General features: G+C 42.3%; 1 protein-coding gene across 2 annotated transcripts in view; it reads right to left on the bottom strand.

The window, feature by feature from the left end:
• LOC137255900 (transcriptional repressor NF-X1-like) overlaps positions 1-20,627 on the bottom strand; it is a 31,083-nt gene that overhangs the window by 4,193 nt on the left and 6,263 nt on the right. For both annotated transcript variants that reach the window (XM_067793484.1, XM_067793485.1), the window contains exons 8-22: positions 19,735-19,825; positions 18,826-19,034; positions 18,281-18,412; positions 17,762-17,844; positions 15,869-15,977; positions 14,882-15,001; positions 12,531-12,610; positions 10,908-11,012; positions 10,379-10,507; positions 9,179-9,270; positions 8,478-8,558; positions 8,066-8,200; positions 7,505-7,571; positions 7,072-7,217; positions 6,830-6,937 (exon numbers count right to left, since the gene is read on the bottom strand). In XM_067793484.1, the coding sequence (XP_067649585.1) occupies positions 6,830-6,937; positions 7,072-7,217; positions 7,505-7,571; positions 8,066-8,200; positions 8,478-8,558; positions 9,179-9,270; positions 10,379-10,507; positions 10,908-11,012; positions 12,531-12,610; positions 14,882-15,001; positions 15,869-15,977; positions 17,762-17,844; positions 18,281-18,412; positions 18,826-19,034; positions 19,735-19,825 (1,687 nt within the window). The remainder of the gene's footprint in view (positions 1-6,829; positions 6,938-7,071; positions 7,218-7,504; positions 7,572-8,065; positions 8,201-8,477; positions 8,559-9,178; positions 9,271-10,378; positions 10,508-10,907; positions 11,013-12,530; positions 12,611-14,881; positions 15,002-15,868; positions 15,978-17,761; positions 17,845-18,280; positions 18,413-18,825; positions 19,035-19,734; positions 19,826-20,627) is intronic.

Below are 20,627 nucleotides of genomic sequence, written 5' to 3' on the forward strand. Positions count from 1 at the left end.
CATAGAACCTATACTAGTGGTGGGTTCTCCTGAACCCCTTGGCTTACTAGACGCCATCGCTCCCAAGGAGTGGGTACTCCTGAGCAATGTGGTGTTCGGCCGCAACCCTCGCAAATGCAAGGAGACGCAACTAGGCGAGTCATGTCACTTCGTTGCGATTTATCAGAGTACCCCCGTAATTAAAGTCTTATGACTAGTAATCGGGCCCGTACCTGCTTCGAGACAGCCCCCCAGACCCCATCACAAAGAGGGGAAAAGGAAACTGAATCGGAAAGCTCACAAGTTTAACGTTCAGTACCAAAACAACACCACATGGCTTCCACTACTTACCACAGTAAGACCACAAAGGTGTGCTAAGGAACTTAGGAGCTATGAACGCTACGAAATCCGTAAAGGAAATCGGGAAGGACTCACTACACTGACGTGATTGCTCCGAGGAGTAGAGGTCAGCAAGCGAGATTGTTGAACTCTTGTACATCGAAAAAACAGGATCTAGCTACTGTAGATCCGTATAGACACTAATAGCAATCACCCAATAAATTGAGTAAAGAGTTCAATTCCCAGAAGAATTCAGAACAAAACTCAGAAACAAAGTTCAAAATTTTATTCAGTATGTACACGAGAAAGAAAGCATAAACGCACTCTTCCTCATCTGCGTTGACGGGCCGATGACAGCTGCTGGGCCAAGACAAGGGGTCCGAACTGGTGAAGACCTTGGACATCAGTGACCGACAAATCCCTCAGATAATGCGAAGAAAAGACTGTATCAGAGCGCCAAAAGCAACCCTCCATAATGGACATCAAGGAACAGTTGCTGTGTAGAGCCATCGTAGACGCTAACGCACGAGTCTCATGAGGATTGGATGCTGCTGGGGGTGGCAGTCCAGCAAAAGCATACGCCCTCAGTATAGTAGCACGCATCCAAAGAGATAAGGTTGTTCGTGAAACCTCAGCCTTGGATGTAGATGACAGCGGGATGAATAGCCTCTTGCGAAGACGACGGCGATCTAGGGAGGCAGCTAGGAAGATCCGTAGAGCTCTGACAGGGCAGAGAGATGAATCTTCCACATCATCAGGCCCAAGAATCGTTGACAAAGGAGGGATAGTAAAACGTCTATCTGGTAGTCCTGGTAACTGGTTTTTTGCGACAAAGTCCCAACGCAATCCCAGAAATACTCTGCCATGCCGTTTTCGTTCAAACTGCACGCGATTCACATCAAGTGCATGCAACTCTGAAATACGAGCCGCAGTAGCCAGTGCTACTAAAAAGAAAGTTTTGAACGTTATCTGTTCAAACTCCTTATCATGTAATGGTTCATAGTCAGTGGACACTAAATGACGGAGGACAACTGACAAATCCCATGCAGGAGGTCTGAACTTCCTGGACTGGTCAGCAAGCCTGAACGAGCGAAGCAGAGACTGGAGCTCGGGAGTAGTAGACACCGTTGTTCCAGTAGTTGTAGCAAGAACCGAATTAATGGCAGCCAAATAGGTTGACAATGTAGTACCTTTAAGCTTCCTCGTAGTTCGTAAATGCTGTGGAAATTCTGCAACGACTTGAGGTGATGCAGTGATGGGAGAAATAATTCCCCTAATACCACAATAATGTTCAAATTTCTTCCATTTATTGTCATACAATGATCGAGTTGAAGTCCTGTGTGCAGAAGTTATAGCTGCAGCTACTCTCTGAGAGTAACCCTTGGCTCTCAGATTCAGGGTCTGTGGTGACCCGTGGTACACGTCTGAATGAGGATGACGAAGTAAGTCGTTGCGGGCGGGTAGCGGTACTGGATTCGGTTCTGCTAATTGCTTTAGATCGACGAACCAACTTCTTGCTGGCCAAAAGGGTGCAACCAAGACCAGACAAATCTTGCTGGTTGTAAGTAACTTCTGAACAACCTTGGGAAGTAGAGCCGGGGGAGGAAACGCGTAGGCTTTCAGTCCCTCCCAAGATATTGCTATCGCATCGTGGTCCCACGCCTGAGGATCCGGACTAGGTGATACGAACCTTGGAAGCTGATGGTTGTACCGAGTGGCGAATAGATCTACTTCTGGTTGAGATATGGGGTAGATCATTGACTGAAATATCAGAGGCAGTAACATCCACTCTGTTGGTGACGGCCGTTTGGGACGAGACAAGGCGTTGGCTATGACATTCCTCACTCCGGGAATGTGTTGGGCTCTTGCCACAATGTGAAGAGAATCGATTAGGTGGTAAAACTGAAACGTCCACCGAAGCAGAGCTGCTGACCCTGTCGAGCCTTGATGGTTGATGTACCATACCACTGTTGAATTGTCCGATTGAATCAGTAGATGGGACGACTGGAGTTCTGTTGCCCAATGTTGAATGGCTAGAATGACCGCACTGAATTCCAACTCGTTGATGTGAAGGGTCTTTTCTGCGAATGACCACTGCCTGGCCACTCGATGATGAAGAAAGTGGGCACCCCAACCCTCGAGGGATGCGTCGACGAACAGGTGAAGAGTCGGTGTGAATGGCGCCATAGAGACTCCGGCGCAAACATTCTGTTCGTTGAGCCACCAACGAAGGACTGGCCGTAGCTGCTCTGGAAGACGAATCATCTCCCTGGGGTTGTTGTTCCGGATGAATGGGCACAAAAACATTTGGAGAGGGCGAAGTTGTAGTTGGCCCCTGTAAGTCAGTGCTTGTGCCGACGTTAACAACCCTAGTAACTCTTGTCATTGGTGGAGGGTTCTGGGTGAATTCAATGCTAGGGGTAGAATGCGCTGAATCTTGTCCCATCTGTCCTGAGGTACAAATAACATGCCCTGATGCGTGTCGAATATCGCCCCTATGAATTGTAATCTCCGAGTCGGTATTAATTCCGACTTCTCGTAATTCAGGAGCCACCCTAATTGCGTTAGCAACATGATGGTGAACTGCCTGTGGAGATGAAGGACAACTGGATCCTGCTGAGCTTGAACACAGTCATCGATGTAGCTCTCGAAAGTGATTCCCCGACAATGCAGGTAGGTTGTTATCGGTTTGGTTACCCGAGTAAAAAGCCATGGGGTCGTAGATATTCCAAATGGTAGTACCATCCACTGGTAATGACGTCCTTGGAACGTGAACCGAAGATACTTCCGGTGATCTGGATGTATTGGTATGTGAAAATAGGCATCTTGCAGGTCGAGGGAAATCAGATAGTCCCCTTTCTTCAAAATGGTGCGTAACAGGTTGACTGACACCATCTGAAAGTGGGGTGGTGGTGACAGAAACCGGGCATTGAACTGTTTCATGTTGAATATCAAACGAAGTTTGTTTGAATTCTTTTTTGGCACCAGAAATATTGGGGAGTAGAACCCTGGAGTAACAATGAGTGGGTCGAGCTGTTCTACAGCATGCTTGTCCAGAAGTGTCTCCAAAGCAAACTTTGATCCGGAGGATAAGTGCGTTGAAGAGGAATGACTGTGAGAGGGGGATTCCCGACAAGCGGCATCTGATATCCGTGAGTGAGAATCGCCGAAACATATGGATCTCTGAGAATCTCCCAGTTGGGTGCAAACTTTCCTAATCTTCCGCCCACCGGTGAGTCGAAGATCGGGACGGTTGGGGACGGTAGGACCAAGTCGGGCAGCAATCTCTGTGAGTCACTGCTTAGAGGTGCCACTTCCAGTGTCGGGACCTGTCTTGGTAGGACGACGAGAGGCGCCACCCCGGGAAGGTTTTCTACTCCTGTTCCGTGTTTGGATAAAGGGTCTGTCACGAAAGCAGTCTTTCAAATCTGGGTTGGTTGGAGAGAAACGAGGCGTTCTGCGTTGTTTCAATGAACTTTGCAGCTGAGATTTCTGCATTTTCAGTAATTCAACAGAGACCTGAAAATGAGTGTCCTGATGCACCTTGTTTGAAACTTCTCCAATGTTACCACCAAAAAGCATATCTGAGGAAAAAGGCTGTCTAAACAATTCAGCCTTGAAGCGTTCATCCCAAGATGAAATGTTGAGGGGGCCTCTCCTGCGCACTGCAAGTACGTACCCGAAAAAATGGGATAATTGGTCTAGAATGACCTGAAACTGGTCCAAGACCAATGCCATGCATCCCCTGATATAAGCATCTTGGTCAGTATATGCCTGATCAACAGCTACAGCAACAGCATCAACTGCCGAAATAGCACAATTGATAAAGGGTAGTGTGCGACGAATAGTCATATCCATATGTGCCAATTCCCTATCTTCCACAAAGAAAGGTGAAGCAGCGCGTTTGCCACACAGGGTAGAAATAACCTCATCAACTGATGGAGACGAAGCCAACACAGAAAACCCATGGCCGTGAGCAATGGATGGCATAAACTTGGGTGAAGACAAACCATCCTTCACGCGTTTCAATTTCTTAAATGCATCATCTAATGAACTTTTCATTTGCAGAATGCACGGTCGTGGTGGCAAGGTAATGGTCGATAGGTCTCTATTCTTCAGAGCATAAGACACACTAAGGTCATCCGGAGATCTGCTCACCAACAGCTGAAGCTTTTCAACAATCCAGGCAAGTACATGCGAAGGTTCTACTAAATCAAAACTACCCTCTGGGGTAGAAATATCCGAATTATTTGGAGAGCAGGATGAGGGTTGATGAGATATACCAGTGGAAGACCGGTTACCAGTTGATGCAACTGGAACTGAACTTGACGTAGTCGAAGGTTGACATTGATTCCAAGCTACTGTAATAGCCCGAAGCATTGTATTTAAATCTGGCCCTTGAGAGGAATCCAGATTAGGATTCCATGATTCAGGCAGAATTGTCGCCCCCGTCATATGATCCGAATCAGTTTGACGTGAAGGAGAGCGACGGTCCCTGGAACTATACCGGCGTCAGGATGGGGAGCAAACTGGTGAAATCAAACGAACCATAGCATGTTGACTAGTCGGGGAGACAGAAGGATGGGATGACCTAACTCGATCTGGCGATCTGGATCGATTAGTAGAGCCTGACCTACCATCCCGATGGGATGATCTTGAGCGAGCAGGTGAACCTGAACGCTGAAGTGATCCAGTCCGGGAAACAACCCCAGAACGCTGATGCGAATCACATAAGTGGCGTGAATCGGGATGAGCTGACGAATCAAATTGATGAGGCAAAGCAGTTCGTGTACTTGAATCAATTCGATTCCATGACTCACTTTGTCTAGAAGCTGTGATTAAGCCACTATGATTAAGTGAAGCCGAACGGTGTACTGAACTGGTTCGGCGATATGAAACATCACGGAAAGGTGACCCAACCCGTTCACCCAACCCGTTCACCCAAACCTGTACATGGTGAATTGAAACGGCCATGTGAATTGATTCTATCTGGTGAATTGATTCGACCATGTGAACTGATTCGATGTGGTGAATTGATTCGGTCAGGTGAATTGATTCGATCTGGTGAATTGATTCGGCCTGGTGAATCAGTTTGGCGACGTGAATCCAAACGGGAGGAAGTGCCGAAGCCACCATTTGAATCAATACGTGTTTTAGTATGATCAATAGAAACAGACTGACGACCAACGCCACTCTGCTGGGGTGAACATGACCGCTCAGTCGATCTACGAAATGGATTCGCGACAAACCTGTCAGACGATCTAGACCTACTACAACTTGAACGTTCCGACGAAACAGATCGATGAATCGAACGTGATCGCCTTGAATGACTTGGAGAAACGGAATTATTTTGTAATGCAGGTGATGCAGATCGGTGAACCGAAGCGACTGTTGTCACGTTTTGAGACGAACCAGAGGCCCTAGAAACCAAGAGAGTAGACCGCAGATCAGGGGAGACAGTAGATACTAAAGGTTTATCCATAACAACTACCCTAGAGCCGGCCTGAGACGTTGAGCCAGGTGAAGAATGCGTCCCCAAAAGCTTCCGAACATCTTCCGAAAGGTAAGAATCTGAAGAAGCGTCCCAAAAATCCTCCGCCTCGGAGAGCGGGGATTTCAAACGACGAGGGGTGAGGGTAGGACAATCCAGGCGTGGTTTCTTGGTAGGAGTGGGGCCTTGGTCAGCAGATGCATTCCTAGCTCTATCTGCAATCCTACGAGCACAAACCCGCTTATAAGCCTTGAAATCTTCAGTTGATAAACCTGCACACTTCTCACAACGTTTCTCCCAAGAACATTGACCCACACAATCAACACACGATATGTGTGGGTCCAAAGTAGAAAAAATAGTTTTACACTGAGCGCAAAACTTACGCTTCTTGTTCGGAGGATCTGTTTTCCTCATAATACAAAACAACTCAAACTCTATACAAGAACTAAGATACATCCACTCTGTCGTGCGACAAGAAGAAGAATGATCTCTCTGAGGTAGTCACGTGGGTAGATAGGGGAGCATGCTGCATGCTCTGCATGGGCTAAGGGACCCGTCCTGTAAGGAGAACAGCCTAGGGAACACGGGCATATGGACAAGAGAGGCCTACAGGAAAGTTCTAATTCGTTCAACTCAGCGTCGAAGCAAGAGAGAGAAGTGCAAATCGTGAGATAGGATAAGATCAAAAATAAGAAAAATGTTATGGATGTTCTGAAGAGATTCTGTCAGTTTCATCCACAAATGTTTGCATGGAACATCCAACAAAACATCAGCTAACTGGGATTTCAAGGAGCAAAGGTTTGTAGTCACCTGGCATAAACAAGCTCAAAACAGTTATATTTTTTCCATCATGTACTGCAAAATGCTCAATCTTGTCAATAGTCATAGAACTCCATTTTGTACAAACTGGTATGAACAGATTTTAGTGGTTAATATTGTCATTTGGGTCAAGGTATTTTGAAATCTTTCACAAAATACAAGCACTGTTGATATTGGGCAGTGGACTTTCCTGAAACTAACCTTGGTTCACTTGAATGGTGGAAGTGGGGTATCGGAGGTGGTGCCGGGCGGCATTGTTCACGCTGCACCAAAGTGGTTAGAGTCACATTGGGCAGCCAACATTTGTCCCTGGAAGTAAACAGGAGTTGTAGAGAAGGGTGCATAAAAACGGCAGAAGAATGTTTAACCTTTGAAGAGTTAGTGTCATATCTTGGTAAATGAATACATACATCAAAGCACATACTCCATACTTCAGCACCTACCTTTTCGCGATTGCAACCACGTTCTTGTTTGGTTCTGAATCATAACTTTGAGTCTCACAGCCATAGAACTCTGCCAACTCATGCACAAGATGGCGTTGATCACGGTTCATCGGACTGAAGGCATGGCTCCGAGTTGCATGCTTCGACTGCAACAAAAGATTGCCCCAAACTATAATTTCAGCTTGTAAACAGGCAGATGGACACATAAACACTGTAATAGTGAAACTATTTCTAAGCTATCACACCATCTCAAGGCTCAAATGTTGGGATGTCTAGTCTGCATGTCCTCTGATAAGTGATCATGCTGGCATGAACATATCCTCCAAGCTATCACACCAACTCAAAGCTTCCATGTTGGGATGTCTAGCCCACCTGTTCCCCTGAGTGATCATGTTGGAATGGAAACGTCCCCATCATAAGTGAGCCCACTCACCTGTTTCGCAGAGTGTACAAGATCTGCTAGAGCCTTCTCCACATCAGACACAAACTTAGGGTACTTCCTGGAAAAGGAAACATAAAAATCTGTTTGAAAAATGCAAGACAAGCATATGATATGTCGGTGAATGTGGTGTTACCTCTATTATACAAAAGACCTAAAGAACACCAGATTCAGATGTTTGATGGGCACCAAGATTCTTTGATAACGTGCTGAACTTTGCAGCAGTTAAGTGTACCGGACTGCCAACCCAATGAATTTGTTACCTAAACTGGTCAGAAGGTTACAGTCTGGGCATTTTCACAAGATTCTACTTGTCACATACTTCGGACATTTACTTTGAATCATTCAACTTTTGAAATCCTCCTAATACAGTGTGCAGAAGTACTTGCAGAATAACAAGTTCTGTTGCTGGGACAATGACTTGATGTCATTAAGAGTGTTTGAAATATTTCTTTCAAAGATAGTAGAAACTCCAAGAAATGCAATTCGTGCAGATGTTGTCAAGTCATTTCTCAACAGCAAACTTCCCTTCTGCTAATCATGAATGTCACTCACTTGGCAAACTCTTTCAGGAAATCAGAGAATGTAGGGTTGCCAAGTTTCCCCTGGAAGTCTGGGTTCTTTATCTCCAAGGCAAGTGCTACACGGCGGTTTCGCTCAATGATGGCACACTCAGCATCGCAGTCCAAGCTGGAAAATTAAGCGATTCTCTCTCAGCATACCATCAGTTTGGGTTGTGCAATATTACTGGTAATCCAGGACAAACCAGTACAGAATCTTGCAATAGTGATATGGTTACACTTTAGGCTTCAGACTAGAACGGCCATATTCACTTTTCCAGTTGCATCGGGTTATACAGAGTCCAAGAAAATAGCCACATGGATGAAACTGACTACTGTCAGACTCGTCCCAAACTACTGCTTAGCAATACAGGATCCTGGTAGTTGCTGAATGAAGTATAACATACCTCCGTGTGCCGCCCTTCATGGCACTCGCCAACTTGGCCATGTCCAAGACACGCCCGCTGGACAGCTGCTGAACAGTCACCCTGGAAATACAGCCCATGATCAGGTACAAGTATCTCTGTAAGACATAATATGGCACTGACAAAGATGAGTAGGTGTGCACTATGAAAATGAAGTGCACCATGAAGAATATAAACTACCATCCTTCTTAAATGTAAGTGAGACGGGTCACTGATGAAAGGTGACACTGGTTTACTTGTACATGCAGGGTGAGATTGGTTTATTTGTACATGAAGGGTGAGACTGGTTTATTTGTATATGCAGGGTGAGACTGAGCAGTTTAATCATGAAGGGTGAGATTGGTTTATTTGTGCAAGGATGAGACTGGTTTACTTATACATAAAGGGTGAGATTGGTTTATTTGTACATGAAGGGTGAGACTGGTTTACTTGTATATGCAGGTGAGACTGAGCAATTTAAGTGTGAAAGGTGAGATTCATTTACTTGTACATGAAGGGAGAGACCGGGCAAAGTAAACATGAAGGGTGAGGTTGGTTTACTTGTACATTAAGGGGGATTTCGGGGCACCTATACTCAATGTATGATGATATGAGGCCACATATACATGATGGGACAGCTTAGGCAACATAAAATGGACTCATGAAATTGGTTTACATGTACAATCAGTATGAGGCATTCTTACTTCTGGTACTCAGAGATGTTTGCGTTGCTGTCCCCACCCTGTAGACAGGATACCCTGGCACTACGATGGCCGCATGGACACTTGATGGTGATCTGCAACATAAGGACAATGGAGTCCCATGCTTGAAACACATACAGGAACAGTCTTGTGGATTTCCCTTTAGTCCTATATCTGAGGGTCCCTGGGACACATACTCTTAATTTTCAGGGGTCCTGGACCACAAAATCCGGTCCCAGACACTTAAATATTACGACTAATACTATGTTGTAATATTGTTGCAATTCAGTTACTGTTATTGTATTGTTTATTATGATCATTGCACCATTATAGTAATCAAATGATACCCAGCTAGTAGCAGACTCACTGATAACTTGTTGTTATTTGATAAAATTTTTTACAAAAAATATTTGGACTTTTTCAGAGTCTATGTGGACATAATAATAAATTTCACTGTGGTATTGCCAATTGTAATGAGTATAGGACGCAAGAATTTGTGTCCCCTAAATCTTTCTGTGATTTATAGTCAAGGTTTCTCATTTGCATTGTTAGAACCCCAGAGTGAAGCCAATGCTGACTCATCACACATGCTACTTGTACGGGCAAACTGAACAAGCTAACCTTTGTCCTAACTCATGAAGCATACAGAAAGAAATCAACCAAACCAAAAGTGCATAATGATAAACTGAAAGTTCTCTATTTGAATATACTTGTCAATATTTCTGACAGTTGGTTACAAAGTGATTAGATTACCTTTGTAACAGCAGCAGTTGCTACTTTACTTTTATAATAGGATATTTAAATAACACACTTATCCACACAGTTAGTGCTTCCTCAAGGTGCGGGTATTTTTTACCTCGATCATTGGATGGCATATGATATTATCAATCTCAACTCCCTTAAGAGTATAACTCTTGCTTTCTCTAGACACACAGAGTTTAATTTGGCTTTCTCATCCTAATGAGATACCCATTCACAACATTCCAGCAAAAACACGGCTTGCAAATACATGCAATACATTTCCGATACAATTTATTTCCACTAAAAGCGATTGGATTCTTATGGCGATGTGGTACTGTAATCTGTTTTATCAGCTGTGCCTCATGCAAATGTTCCAGTTCAGAGGCTCCAGAGTTGTAGGTCTGCAGCTGTCCAGGAGTTGAGAGAGAATTGACATAGTCATGATCATGACTTGTAACTCACCTCAGCTTTACAAGGCACTTTAGGACAAGCATCATCGGGATGACAGGGAGCAGCACACGGGTGGTCACATGCCTCTCTCTTCCTGACACAAGGCTGTACACACACCTCCCCTTCTCTCTCACAGTCTCCCTGTAGCATTATACAATACATGACTTGACGTGACACAGAGATACATAGACACATCAGCAATATTCTGCCTGTATCACAAGGGCAAGTCAGCAAACTTGAGAATGTGATCCTTTTAGTCTCCTCTTATGAAAAGCAAGGCTTGCTAAAGATTAACAGTAACTCGGACATTAATGGGCAATATGATGGCTACCTATAAACTATAATTTAATCTCTACCACATAATTTAGTGGTGTGTAGGTCCATGTATTTGAGCACAGGTCCATGTATTTGAGAAACAGTGACGTGTTATTAACCAATTGAACAAGTAACCTCTAACGACAAGCATAGACTGCTTATGAGCAGTTATTTTACCAAGAGTGTCCACTAGGGAGTTGTGTTCACAGCAGTACGTTTGGCTTACCTTGTGACAGATACGCAGACACTTGTGTATTCCGCACTTGAGCATTTTACCACATGGTAGCCCACAGGATATGTCAGTTATGTGACAGGGGATGTTCTTGCGAGTCTGAATCAGGTAATGTTTACTTCATAGTACTCTTCATGAATATGGCCACTAATTATGATTACAGTAGGTCAAGGTTTTTGTATTGCAGAGTGGAAGGAGAGCACTGTAAGGTTTTACACTTCTGCTCCTGAAACGAACACTACCACTAAATTCAGTCAAGGTCTAATGTAGATAATGTTGCCAAGAAAAAGCAAAAAAAACTATCTCATTCAGAAATCCAAACCTACCACAAGGCACCGCTATACCAGCAGACCTATCTATGAGAGAAGTTCGGTGAAGAAATAGTGAACAGTTTTAATGTTCTGACCCGGAAAAGAGCAAAACCATAACTTTCAATCGAAGTCAAACTTCTTGTCATGGAAACCACAAAAAATCATAAAATTCACACACACTACCCAGCCTACAGTCTATTTAACTAGAAAGTATCCCCATGAATTGATAAATACATCAGTTTAGAAAAGTAGTTAATAAATATTACAAGGCAAGAGGTTTACGAACATCCTATACCCAAACACCTTTTCATATATTAGAAATTGTCAAGCTTCACAAAAAAAGCTGTTTAACAAACAAATAAACATGGTTGTTGACTGTTGGTGTTCCAAAAGTGCACATCTAGGGACCATGGTGAACATGATATATTGAACATGTGTACCAAGTTTGATAAAGCTAACATTTTGGAGATTTACTCCAGACAAGATAACTTTGTCAAAGCTACAGTCTAAGTCATGTTTCCATGGAAACGACAAAAAATTATTCTTAAATTCATATCTGGGTCTTATCTAAAAAAGGCACATCTAGAGATCATGCTTGGCAAGTGTACCAAGTGTTATGAAGCTACCATCTATAGCTACCATCTGTAAGAGCTGCTCCAGACAAGATCACATCCTCATCATCTGTCATAGTCACAGCCTAAGTCATGTTTCCATGGAAATCACAAAAAATAAAACTCTTATCTGGGTCTAATCGAAACAAAAACAAAAAACCAGCAGATTTAGGGATCATGCTTGATAAGAGTACCAAGGTTTATGACGTTGTTGTGCGCCCCTCCACAGTAACTATCAACAATCATGTTCATGATGATAGTGTGTTAAACAACTTTTCAACTTTTCATGTGATGTGATGACAATTTCTGATAGATGAAGAGGTGTTGGTATAGGTTATTCATGAACATCATAATATTTATTAAATGCCCTTCTAAACTGATATATTGAGCAATTCATGGGGACACTTTCTAGTCAAACAAACTGTAGCGGTAAAAGTGTTTGCTGGTCGTGCCGAAGACACGGGTTGATTTCCCCATATTGGTGCAATGTTTGAAGACCATTTCTGGTGTCCCCTGCCGTGATATTACTGTGAGCTGTGTAAACCATGTTGTTTAAGTGCTAAAGGGAGAGGCAGAGGGAGAGGGGGTGTCATTCACATTGTGTATGCTTCTCCATAACAAATCGTCAGCACCCTGTCTTGCCATATATAACAAACAGCCTCTAACATGTTCCTGTCAGGTGCTTGTGACCTTACCTCATGTCCTCCCATACAGAGTTTCTCTGTCAGCTCGGTGCAGGGTGGGCACACGCTGTCACTGTGGCAGTTATGGCGAACTGTAGACAACAGAACGTGGATGCTACATCAGTATCATCAAAGACAACGGATCATCTGACCCACAACTGATCCTGTCACAGGTAAGGGAGGTGAATCAGCAAAGGGAAAATGTCATTTTTTTATTAAAATTGATATTTTATACTTATCGTGACTCATGCTTATTATTCTTTTCGTTTTATGTGAAGATAGTGGAACACTTGAAATCCCATGGAGTTCCCTTCTAACTGAAGCAGATGCACAATACACTCACCCATTGGGAGCCTCCCTTTCCCGCCAATACAGTCACATGACCCACCATGCTTACCACTTTCTCCGAATCTCACGAGAATCACAGTGAATTCAGTATGCCTGAGAGGGGCAATTGGGAGGGCTTGATGCCACGAGTCAGGGTAAGTACAAAATATCAATTTTATTCAGAAAATTACATATTTTTCCTTATCCTGACTCAAGCTTATTATGCTTACAGAAATGGTGCTGGGTTAGGCCACGATGAAGTCTGTTGACTTCCATATAAGCACCCAGTACTTCCCCACTTTCGGGGACAGTAACAGTGAAAGTTTGGTCCTGTTCTTCTAATATTCATCTGTGTGATGGGGGATCACATCCAGTCGAACTGGTCTTCTCTTGAAGCATTTGTTGACTGAAACATGATGATACTAGCATACAGATAGCCAGTGTCCTGCTAGTGTCTAATGCAACTGTATGTCAAGATTTCCAGCCAAGACCAGTTGCACTCCTTCTTCATGTACAAGTATCTGCATTACGAGTACAGGGTCATAACCACTCACGCTAGTCTGTTCAAGACATTTGCATGGTCTCTCAATCATTATACTCTGTAGGGTGTCTTTGTCTCAACAAGTCATGTGATAAAAGGGTGAGTGAATGCCATAACGTTCTCCGTGGCGATGCCCCTTATGTAGTGAATGGCAAACACTGCATTTGATTTCTGTAAGCAACTAGCAGTTACTGTGTAGAGCGAGTGTCAACACCAAGGCTCTCACTTCGTGTCAATTGGAGGCTTGTGGAAGCACAAGTCCTGCTGCTTTGTAGTTGTAGACTTCAGTATAATGGCTCTCCTCCATACTGAGATAGTATTGCGAGATACTTCCATAGGTGTCTCGGTAAATAGTGGGATGAATAGGTGCTTGAAACACCTTGTCTTAGTCATTGGAAATATATTTTCAATGCTGTGACTGGGCATAATGATAAATCCTGTGTATCATGTAGCCTTAGGACTGTACATAATACCAATCTCATAATGATTAGAGTCGAATCGTGTGCGATTGAAGTCCAGAGCATGTATTTCTGACATCTGTGTCGCTGTTGCTAGGGTGTGTTTTCTGTGTCAATAATTCAAGCGATGTCCGGTCTGATGACGTGTCAACCAAGTCAGCGAGCCTGACCACCTGATCCTGTTAGTTGCCTCTTACGACAAGTATAGTCACCTTTTATGGCAAGCATGGGTTGCTGAAGACCTATTCTACCCCGGGACCTTCATGGGTCTAGGGGTAATGGAGTGAGTAGAGCTCATTTTATCTTGACTCGAATTTTGACCCACTGATCCTCTGGGACGACGAAGCAGTTCAGTGGAGTGAAATATCAAATCCTGAGCACTGAAGATCTTGCTGAGGCTCTAATCCTGATTTCAGTACATTCATGAGCCATCTGAGTTGAGTTAGCAGTTTTATGGTCAAGTCCAACTGTAGTTTGAGTTGTCTTGTCTCATGATGTGCTTGAATGCCATGAGATGCTGCAGTTGTGTTAGATGGATCATTCTGAACCATTCTGGTTTCAGTGGATAATCCTTGTTGAACTCCTTGTTGTATATGAGTTGAAAATTTTCCTTGGAGTGTTTTTTTGTTACCAGAAAATTGGTGAGTAGAATCCTGGTGTTAGTCGATCCAGGTGTAGTTTTTCGATTGTGCCTCTTTCTAGAAGAGATGATATAGAGTCGGCTAGTTTGTCCCATTGATTCCTGGTGTACATGAAGAGTGATCGGTCTCTTGTGTGTGGTGGTGTTGCCTTTAGTGGGATCTTGTAGCCATTGGATGCTCATGACGTAATCGTCTTTGAGAAGTCCCCAATTCCAGAAGTATTATTGTACATCTGTTTCAAATAGAGGGAACTTCAAGGGATTTCAAGTGTTCCACTATCTTCGGATAGAGGGAGGAAATAAGCATAATGAGCATGAAGCAGGACAAGGAAAAATAGGGGACCCTGTTTGCTGAAAATGATCATGCCACCAATACACAGGAGAAACACCAACTCACCTGGATGCTGACAAGCGTGGGTTCGGACACAGGTTCTGTGACACTCTGGAGGGCGTGTACCACATGGTATGGGAGGGAAGATGATCTCAGCTCCACAGTGGCATGACAGCTCATCAAAACCTGACAGATTTTACACAGTAACTTGATAATAAATGAGTGAATGAGTTTAGTTTTACGCCACACTCAGTAATATTCCAGATATATGATAGCAGTCTGTAAACAATCAAGTCGAGACCAGACAATCCAGTGATCAACAGTATGAGCACTAGTATAGTTACAAGGCCATCATATATGGTACTGCTGACAGATGATCAACTTCTTTATTTTTAAAATGGCGAGATACAAATAAAGCAGTAAATCATTCATAAAGTTTTGTCATCTCTACACCACGAACTTCTAAAATGCCACTCAAACAAATCTCTATATTGGTGCTTCCTACTGGCAAACAAGGATAAGTTGGAATGGCAAAGAGAATCCGTTTCCGACATAGGCGGCACATTGCAATGAGCAAACCCATTTGGTTTGTGAAATGGAGAGATGTAGGCTAATGCACGTGCAGTGCATGACCCTGAACTTGACACACATAGCTGCACATGTATTGCTCATAAGACTCTCACATGGTTGGTGTAGCAAGCTGGTAATACTTGGATGTATAGATACAAGTTTTGGGAGAATTAAACACGTCAAGGTTAGATAAGCAGATTGCTAAGACTGGCCACAAACTTCACCACTGCGCTACAATTGATTGAACACATGAACCTGGGGCCCCTTCACTCATTATGCCAAGCGCCAGTGCGTGGCGCACATACAAGCTATAATGGGTCACTTGTCAGGTTGGTGCTCAACTTAATCCTTGTTTGCCAGTATATACAATATGTAATGACTGATCAGTCTTATTAGAAAGCACATTTAAAGGTTAATTACAGATTAGTCCTTAACTTAGAAACTTTTATTGCAGCAGGGTTCTCAGTCTTGGTGGTGACTTACTTGCAACAAGACAAGGCTGACAGTTGCCACGGTGACACAATGCCTTGCACTTATGGCGGCCGCATTTGAGCTTCTTGCCACATGTCACTTCACAGATGTGAATATCTTTCTGGATAACAAAGGTAAAACAAAGAATAAGCCAAAGAAAACATCTCCCTTGCCCCACCATGTTTGACCTTACGTTTGATATATCTACCAAGTTTCACTGAAAGATATCGAACGTTTTTCAGATGTGGTCTGGGAAGAGGTTCACCCCTCACTTTGAGAGTAAGTTCAAATCATTTCCATAGAAACCAAGGAAAATAAAAATAACAAAAGTCTGGAAAGAGCAAAAGTTATATGAGCCATTTTTAGTGAAAAATATTGTTTTGGAGTTATGTACCTGGAAAAAAGGAATATGGATGCCAGGGTGATAAAAAAGCATCACATAGACATAGAAATTGAAAACACAAGTATGGTTTGGAAGCAACAAATGGCGTTGTGACTCCAAATGTTGATGAAAATAGTAAATTGCATGTTACAGTCTGTTTGCAGTGAAAATACATTGAAGAACTTCAATTTAAACAAATAAGAAAATCAAATAAAATAAGATTAAATTTGCGAATCCTCATAATTATACCTTGCCAACTGAACATACAAATCTCAGGATTTTATTCATCCAAGGATAAAAGGTGTTTAACAAATGATCATAGATTCAAAATGCTATTATTGGTTACAAGGGGGTAAACACAGTAGTTGGAACAGTGAAACAAATGAGAGTTAACTTAGACCAATCCAACATGTTCTAGGTATTTCATTTAATGTGCATACCCCCTTGTAATACAAACCAATAACTGATTTGAAACTGTGATCGTTTGTTAAACAACTTTCATACTAATTTGCATAAAATTCTGAGATTTAAATGTTTAATTGGCAAAGTAAAATTATAAAGATTCACAGTCACAGTTTCCCTCTATTCAAGTTAGGTCTTTGTCTAAAAGTGAACTTCATCGGTACGTTTTCACTGCAAACAGACTATACATACACAGAAAGAAATGATATGGCTGCATAAAAATACTTAAATGTTTCTCGGTCACATTTTTTTCAAAAGTGATGAAGACTAACTGCCACCTTATCCATTATAGCTCTTGCACACTTATTCCAAAGTAATGTAATTAAACAATTTCAGTATGATTTATAAACAAAATTCTACAATACAAAATGAACAACGTAACCATTTTTACTGGAAACTGAAACACCTTCTTATCAATTACTACCTCTCAATACAAACTATGGTAAAGCTGCATACAAAAAAAATAAATGTTTCTCGAGCGCATTTTTTTCAAAAGTGACAAGGGTGGAAGGACATTCTTTTCAATTTTTGATAGAAAAAAAGTGATAAGGGAGGAACATATTTTTTTTTTCTTGGGAAGGTTAGCATGTGTTAATGAGTTGTAGACTCGAACTCGTTCGTACACACACTGATTCTTTAGTGGAGAAGTGGATGCTCAGGATGCGACAAAGTCAAAATTATTTTTGTAAAATGACAATATAAACTTGTTACACACACTAAAAAAAGTGACACACCGATGCCTGAGAAACATTTCAACTTTTTCACGTAGCCTAATCTATTTTAGTAAGTAGTGTTGAGACACACAGACAAGGCTTAAACTTCAAGGTACTTGGTAATCATAATACAGAGTCTATAGGGGAGTGACTGAGTATGGTTTTAAGCCTCTTTTAACAATATTCCAGCAATATCACAGCATGGGACACCAGAAACAGGCTTCCATGTGGGGAATAGAACCCAGGTCTTCAGCGTAACGGGTAGATGCTGTAACCACTAGGCTACCTCACACCACTTCATTCTAAAGAGCACGTGATTTGTGCCATGTTCTCCTGAAAGATTCTTACCGTACAGCAGGTTTCAGTGCACTTGTGTCGACCACACAACTTCTTTTTCGTGCAACGCCGTTCACATTTGTAAGGATTGTCGACTACAAAATACAAGGAATGACACAGGATCAACAATGTTTGCTGTCTAGTTTGGACATGGCAATAATGGAGCTATGTCATGATGACCTATCTACCCATTAAACTAAAGAGAGAGTGAGTGAATTGGGTTTTACGCTGCTTTTAGCAATTTTCCAGCAATATCAAGGCACAGGACACCAGAAATGGGCTTTACACATAGTACCCATGTGGGGAATCGAACCTAGGCCTTCAGTGTGATGAGTGAACGCTTTAACCACTCGCTACTCCAATGATCCGTTAAACCAGGGAGAGAGTGGAGGAGGATATATGGAACATTGAGGAGCACTACAAAACCAACACAATCACTCAGCATGAGATGCTGGGTACATATTCCAACAATCCCTTTTGTGTAGTACTTAACATATATAAGGATGTTACACTCAATTTGACAAAGTTTACCTGTAAATTTGGTTGTTTCAGAACAAGAAAAAACCTTTTCCTTAGCCCCACAGTGACACAATAGAGTTGTCTCCCCTTCACAAGGGCCACAGTCTCCAGCATGACAAGGAAGCTCACATTTATGGGGGGAATCTGCAGATGAAATAGGTATAAATACTCAAAGGCTTACAAATGTCATAAACATTTACATTCATCTCTGCAACAATATGTTTGAATTTCATGATATTTGCCTTAACAGTTCTTATAAAACTTCTATGGGTATATTTAAAAATTTAAAACATCGCTTGAATTTACAAAACTTCTGGTGATATCAATTAAGATTTCATCAATTTATCATACATACAGCTATGTCAACCAAACCATCTCTTGTCAAAATGGCAACAAGAAGGCTCATTAACTTCTTTGAGAGGCATTAGAAGTTGTGAAGATGAAGTAAAACCAAGTTCTATGGATAGTCAATTTCTTTATTGCAAAAAGTGTGAAGTTTCGGTGTAGGTACTATTACTGGTATGCTTAAACAAAATAATAAAATACTTTAACTTTACCTTTTGGGCCGCAAGACAGAGGCTTTGAGCATATTTTATCACAGACAGGGATGGGGTCAGCACAGCTTGAGCGCTGACCGTCAGGGAGGTCAGTAAGGAGAGTCTGGCCACACTGACAGTGTGTGACAATATCTGGGAGGAGAGGGCACCTGCCACATTCCCCAGGGTGACACGTCTGTTCACATGTGTGATTGCCACACTTGAGGGCCCTGGGGATATAATGAAAATTGATAAGGACAATCAGCAAACCTATCCTAAAGCATAATTGTTTTCCCCTGACGTGTCCATAAAATCTAATTTAATTAGTTTAATTTTTGTTGTTAAAACATTGACTGCCTCTCACAGCATATCCATAGTATCAATTCTATTCAAGTTTGCAACTTATGTCATAGCTATGTCAGTGGTATTCCACTTGTTTGCAAAATAGGCACAAGAAACAAATGTCTCCTGGCATTCTTTATTACCAGCAGAAGACGACTGCTTCTTGAACCTGTTTTGCCACTATGTGAAACTTGTTTTAAAATACCACTGATGTAGCTACGAGATAACTCGTGGTGGTAAATTTGAGCAGACATTGATACAAGAAGCATACTTATGAGAGGCAGTGAATGTGTTAAAAACATAATCTGTAAGGTCTCGGCTAAATGTTTATGGTCTCTCATTAACTGAATCTGGAAAAGAGAAACAAAATGATAAGACAACTACTGCTGCTACTGCAGCTGCTGCTGAACCACCACCACCACTACTACTACTACCTACTATGGCTGTACGGAATTACTGGTATACTGGTATATCGCATATGTTTTGTTTTATATTGATCTCACCTCTAACCATTACTACATACATTTTGGTTGGAGAAAACAGATGTTGGTCTCTGATGTATGAACGTGGTAAACTCCATACACTTACCTTCTACATTCCTCCCCACAGGAGTAGGACACCTCTCTTGACTCAACACTGCCACAGAGTACTGTTCTCTGACTATGGCCGCCATAACACTCTGTAACATACAGGCAGGTTAACGAGTCACTCAATGTTTCATTCAAACCTTAAAACCCCAAACGCAAGGTAACCTCAACAACTTTTCATTGTCTCAACTTTAAGTTCTCAGCTTAAAAGAAAAATCGAGAGTGTTTGTTTCTTTGTTTCTTAATGCCACATTTAACAATATTTCAGCTGTATCAAGCAATTGAGTTTGGACCGCACAACAGCATAAGCAATGGTCTACACAAATTAGAACACAATGATTGTGACAACCTGATCAAAAGCCCTTCCTCGAATCGGAGATGTACAGTGAACTACAGCAAATGTGCAGCATAGCTAATACACTGAATCAGGTCTGTTCACTGAAGTAATAGGGATATCTGAACTGGTTGAAGTAGATGCTGTGGTTTCTGGCACTGAACGAGAACGTATGATGTGAGTGAGAGTCAATTTGCCAAATTTGTATTTGGCCCATGTCCATTTGGCGAATCGCCATACGATGAATCACCACTTGGCGAATCAAAGAGTACTGAAGGATTCAATGAATCTAAGTTGTACTGCATGGGGCTATCTCAGGGGTCGGTAGTTTGTATGGAAGTGCAAGATACTGAGTCTACAGGATTAGGCAATGAGTGGGGCAGATGAGATGACCATTCTATCACTACTACCTTAGATAGGATCATAACTCTTGGCGCGACAGTTTTAGATGGCTGGAAGAAGCAATGCAAATTTTTGTTGATTCAGATGAAGCCTTGAAAAATTGTTCAAGGTAGGTGTGACTTTGGTCGCGTTAACAGGATGTTTCTAGGTGAGTGTCT

The sequence above is a fragment of the Haliotis asinina genome, chromosome 11 (genome assembly GCF_037392515.1).
Source record: "Haliotis asinina isolate JCU_RB_2024 chromosome 11, JCU_Hal_asi_v2, whole genome shotgun sequence".
Taxonomy (NCBI): domain Eukaryota; kingdom Metazoa; phylum Mollusca; class Gastropoda; order Lepetellida; family Haliotidae; genus Haliotis; species Haliotis asinina.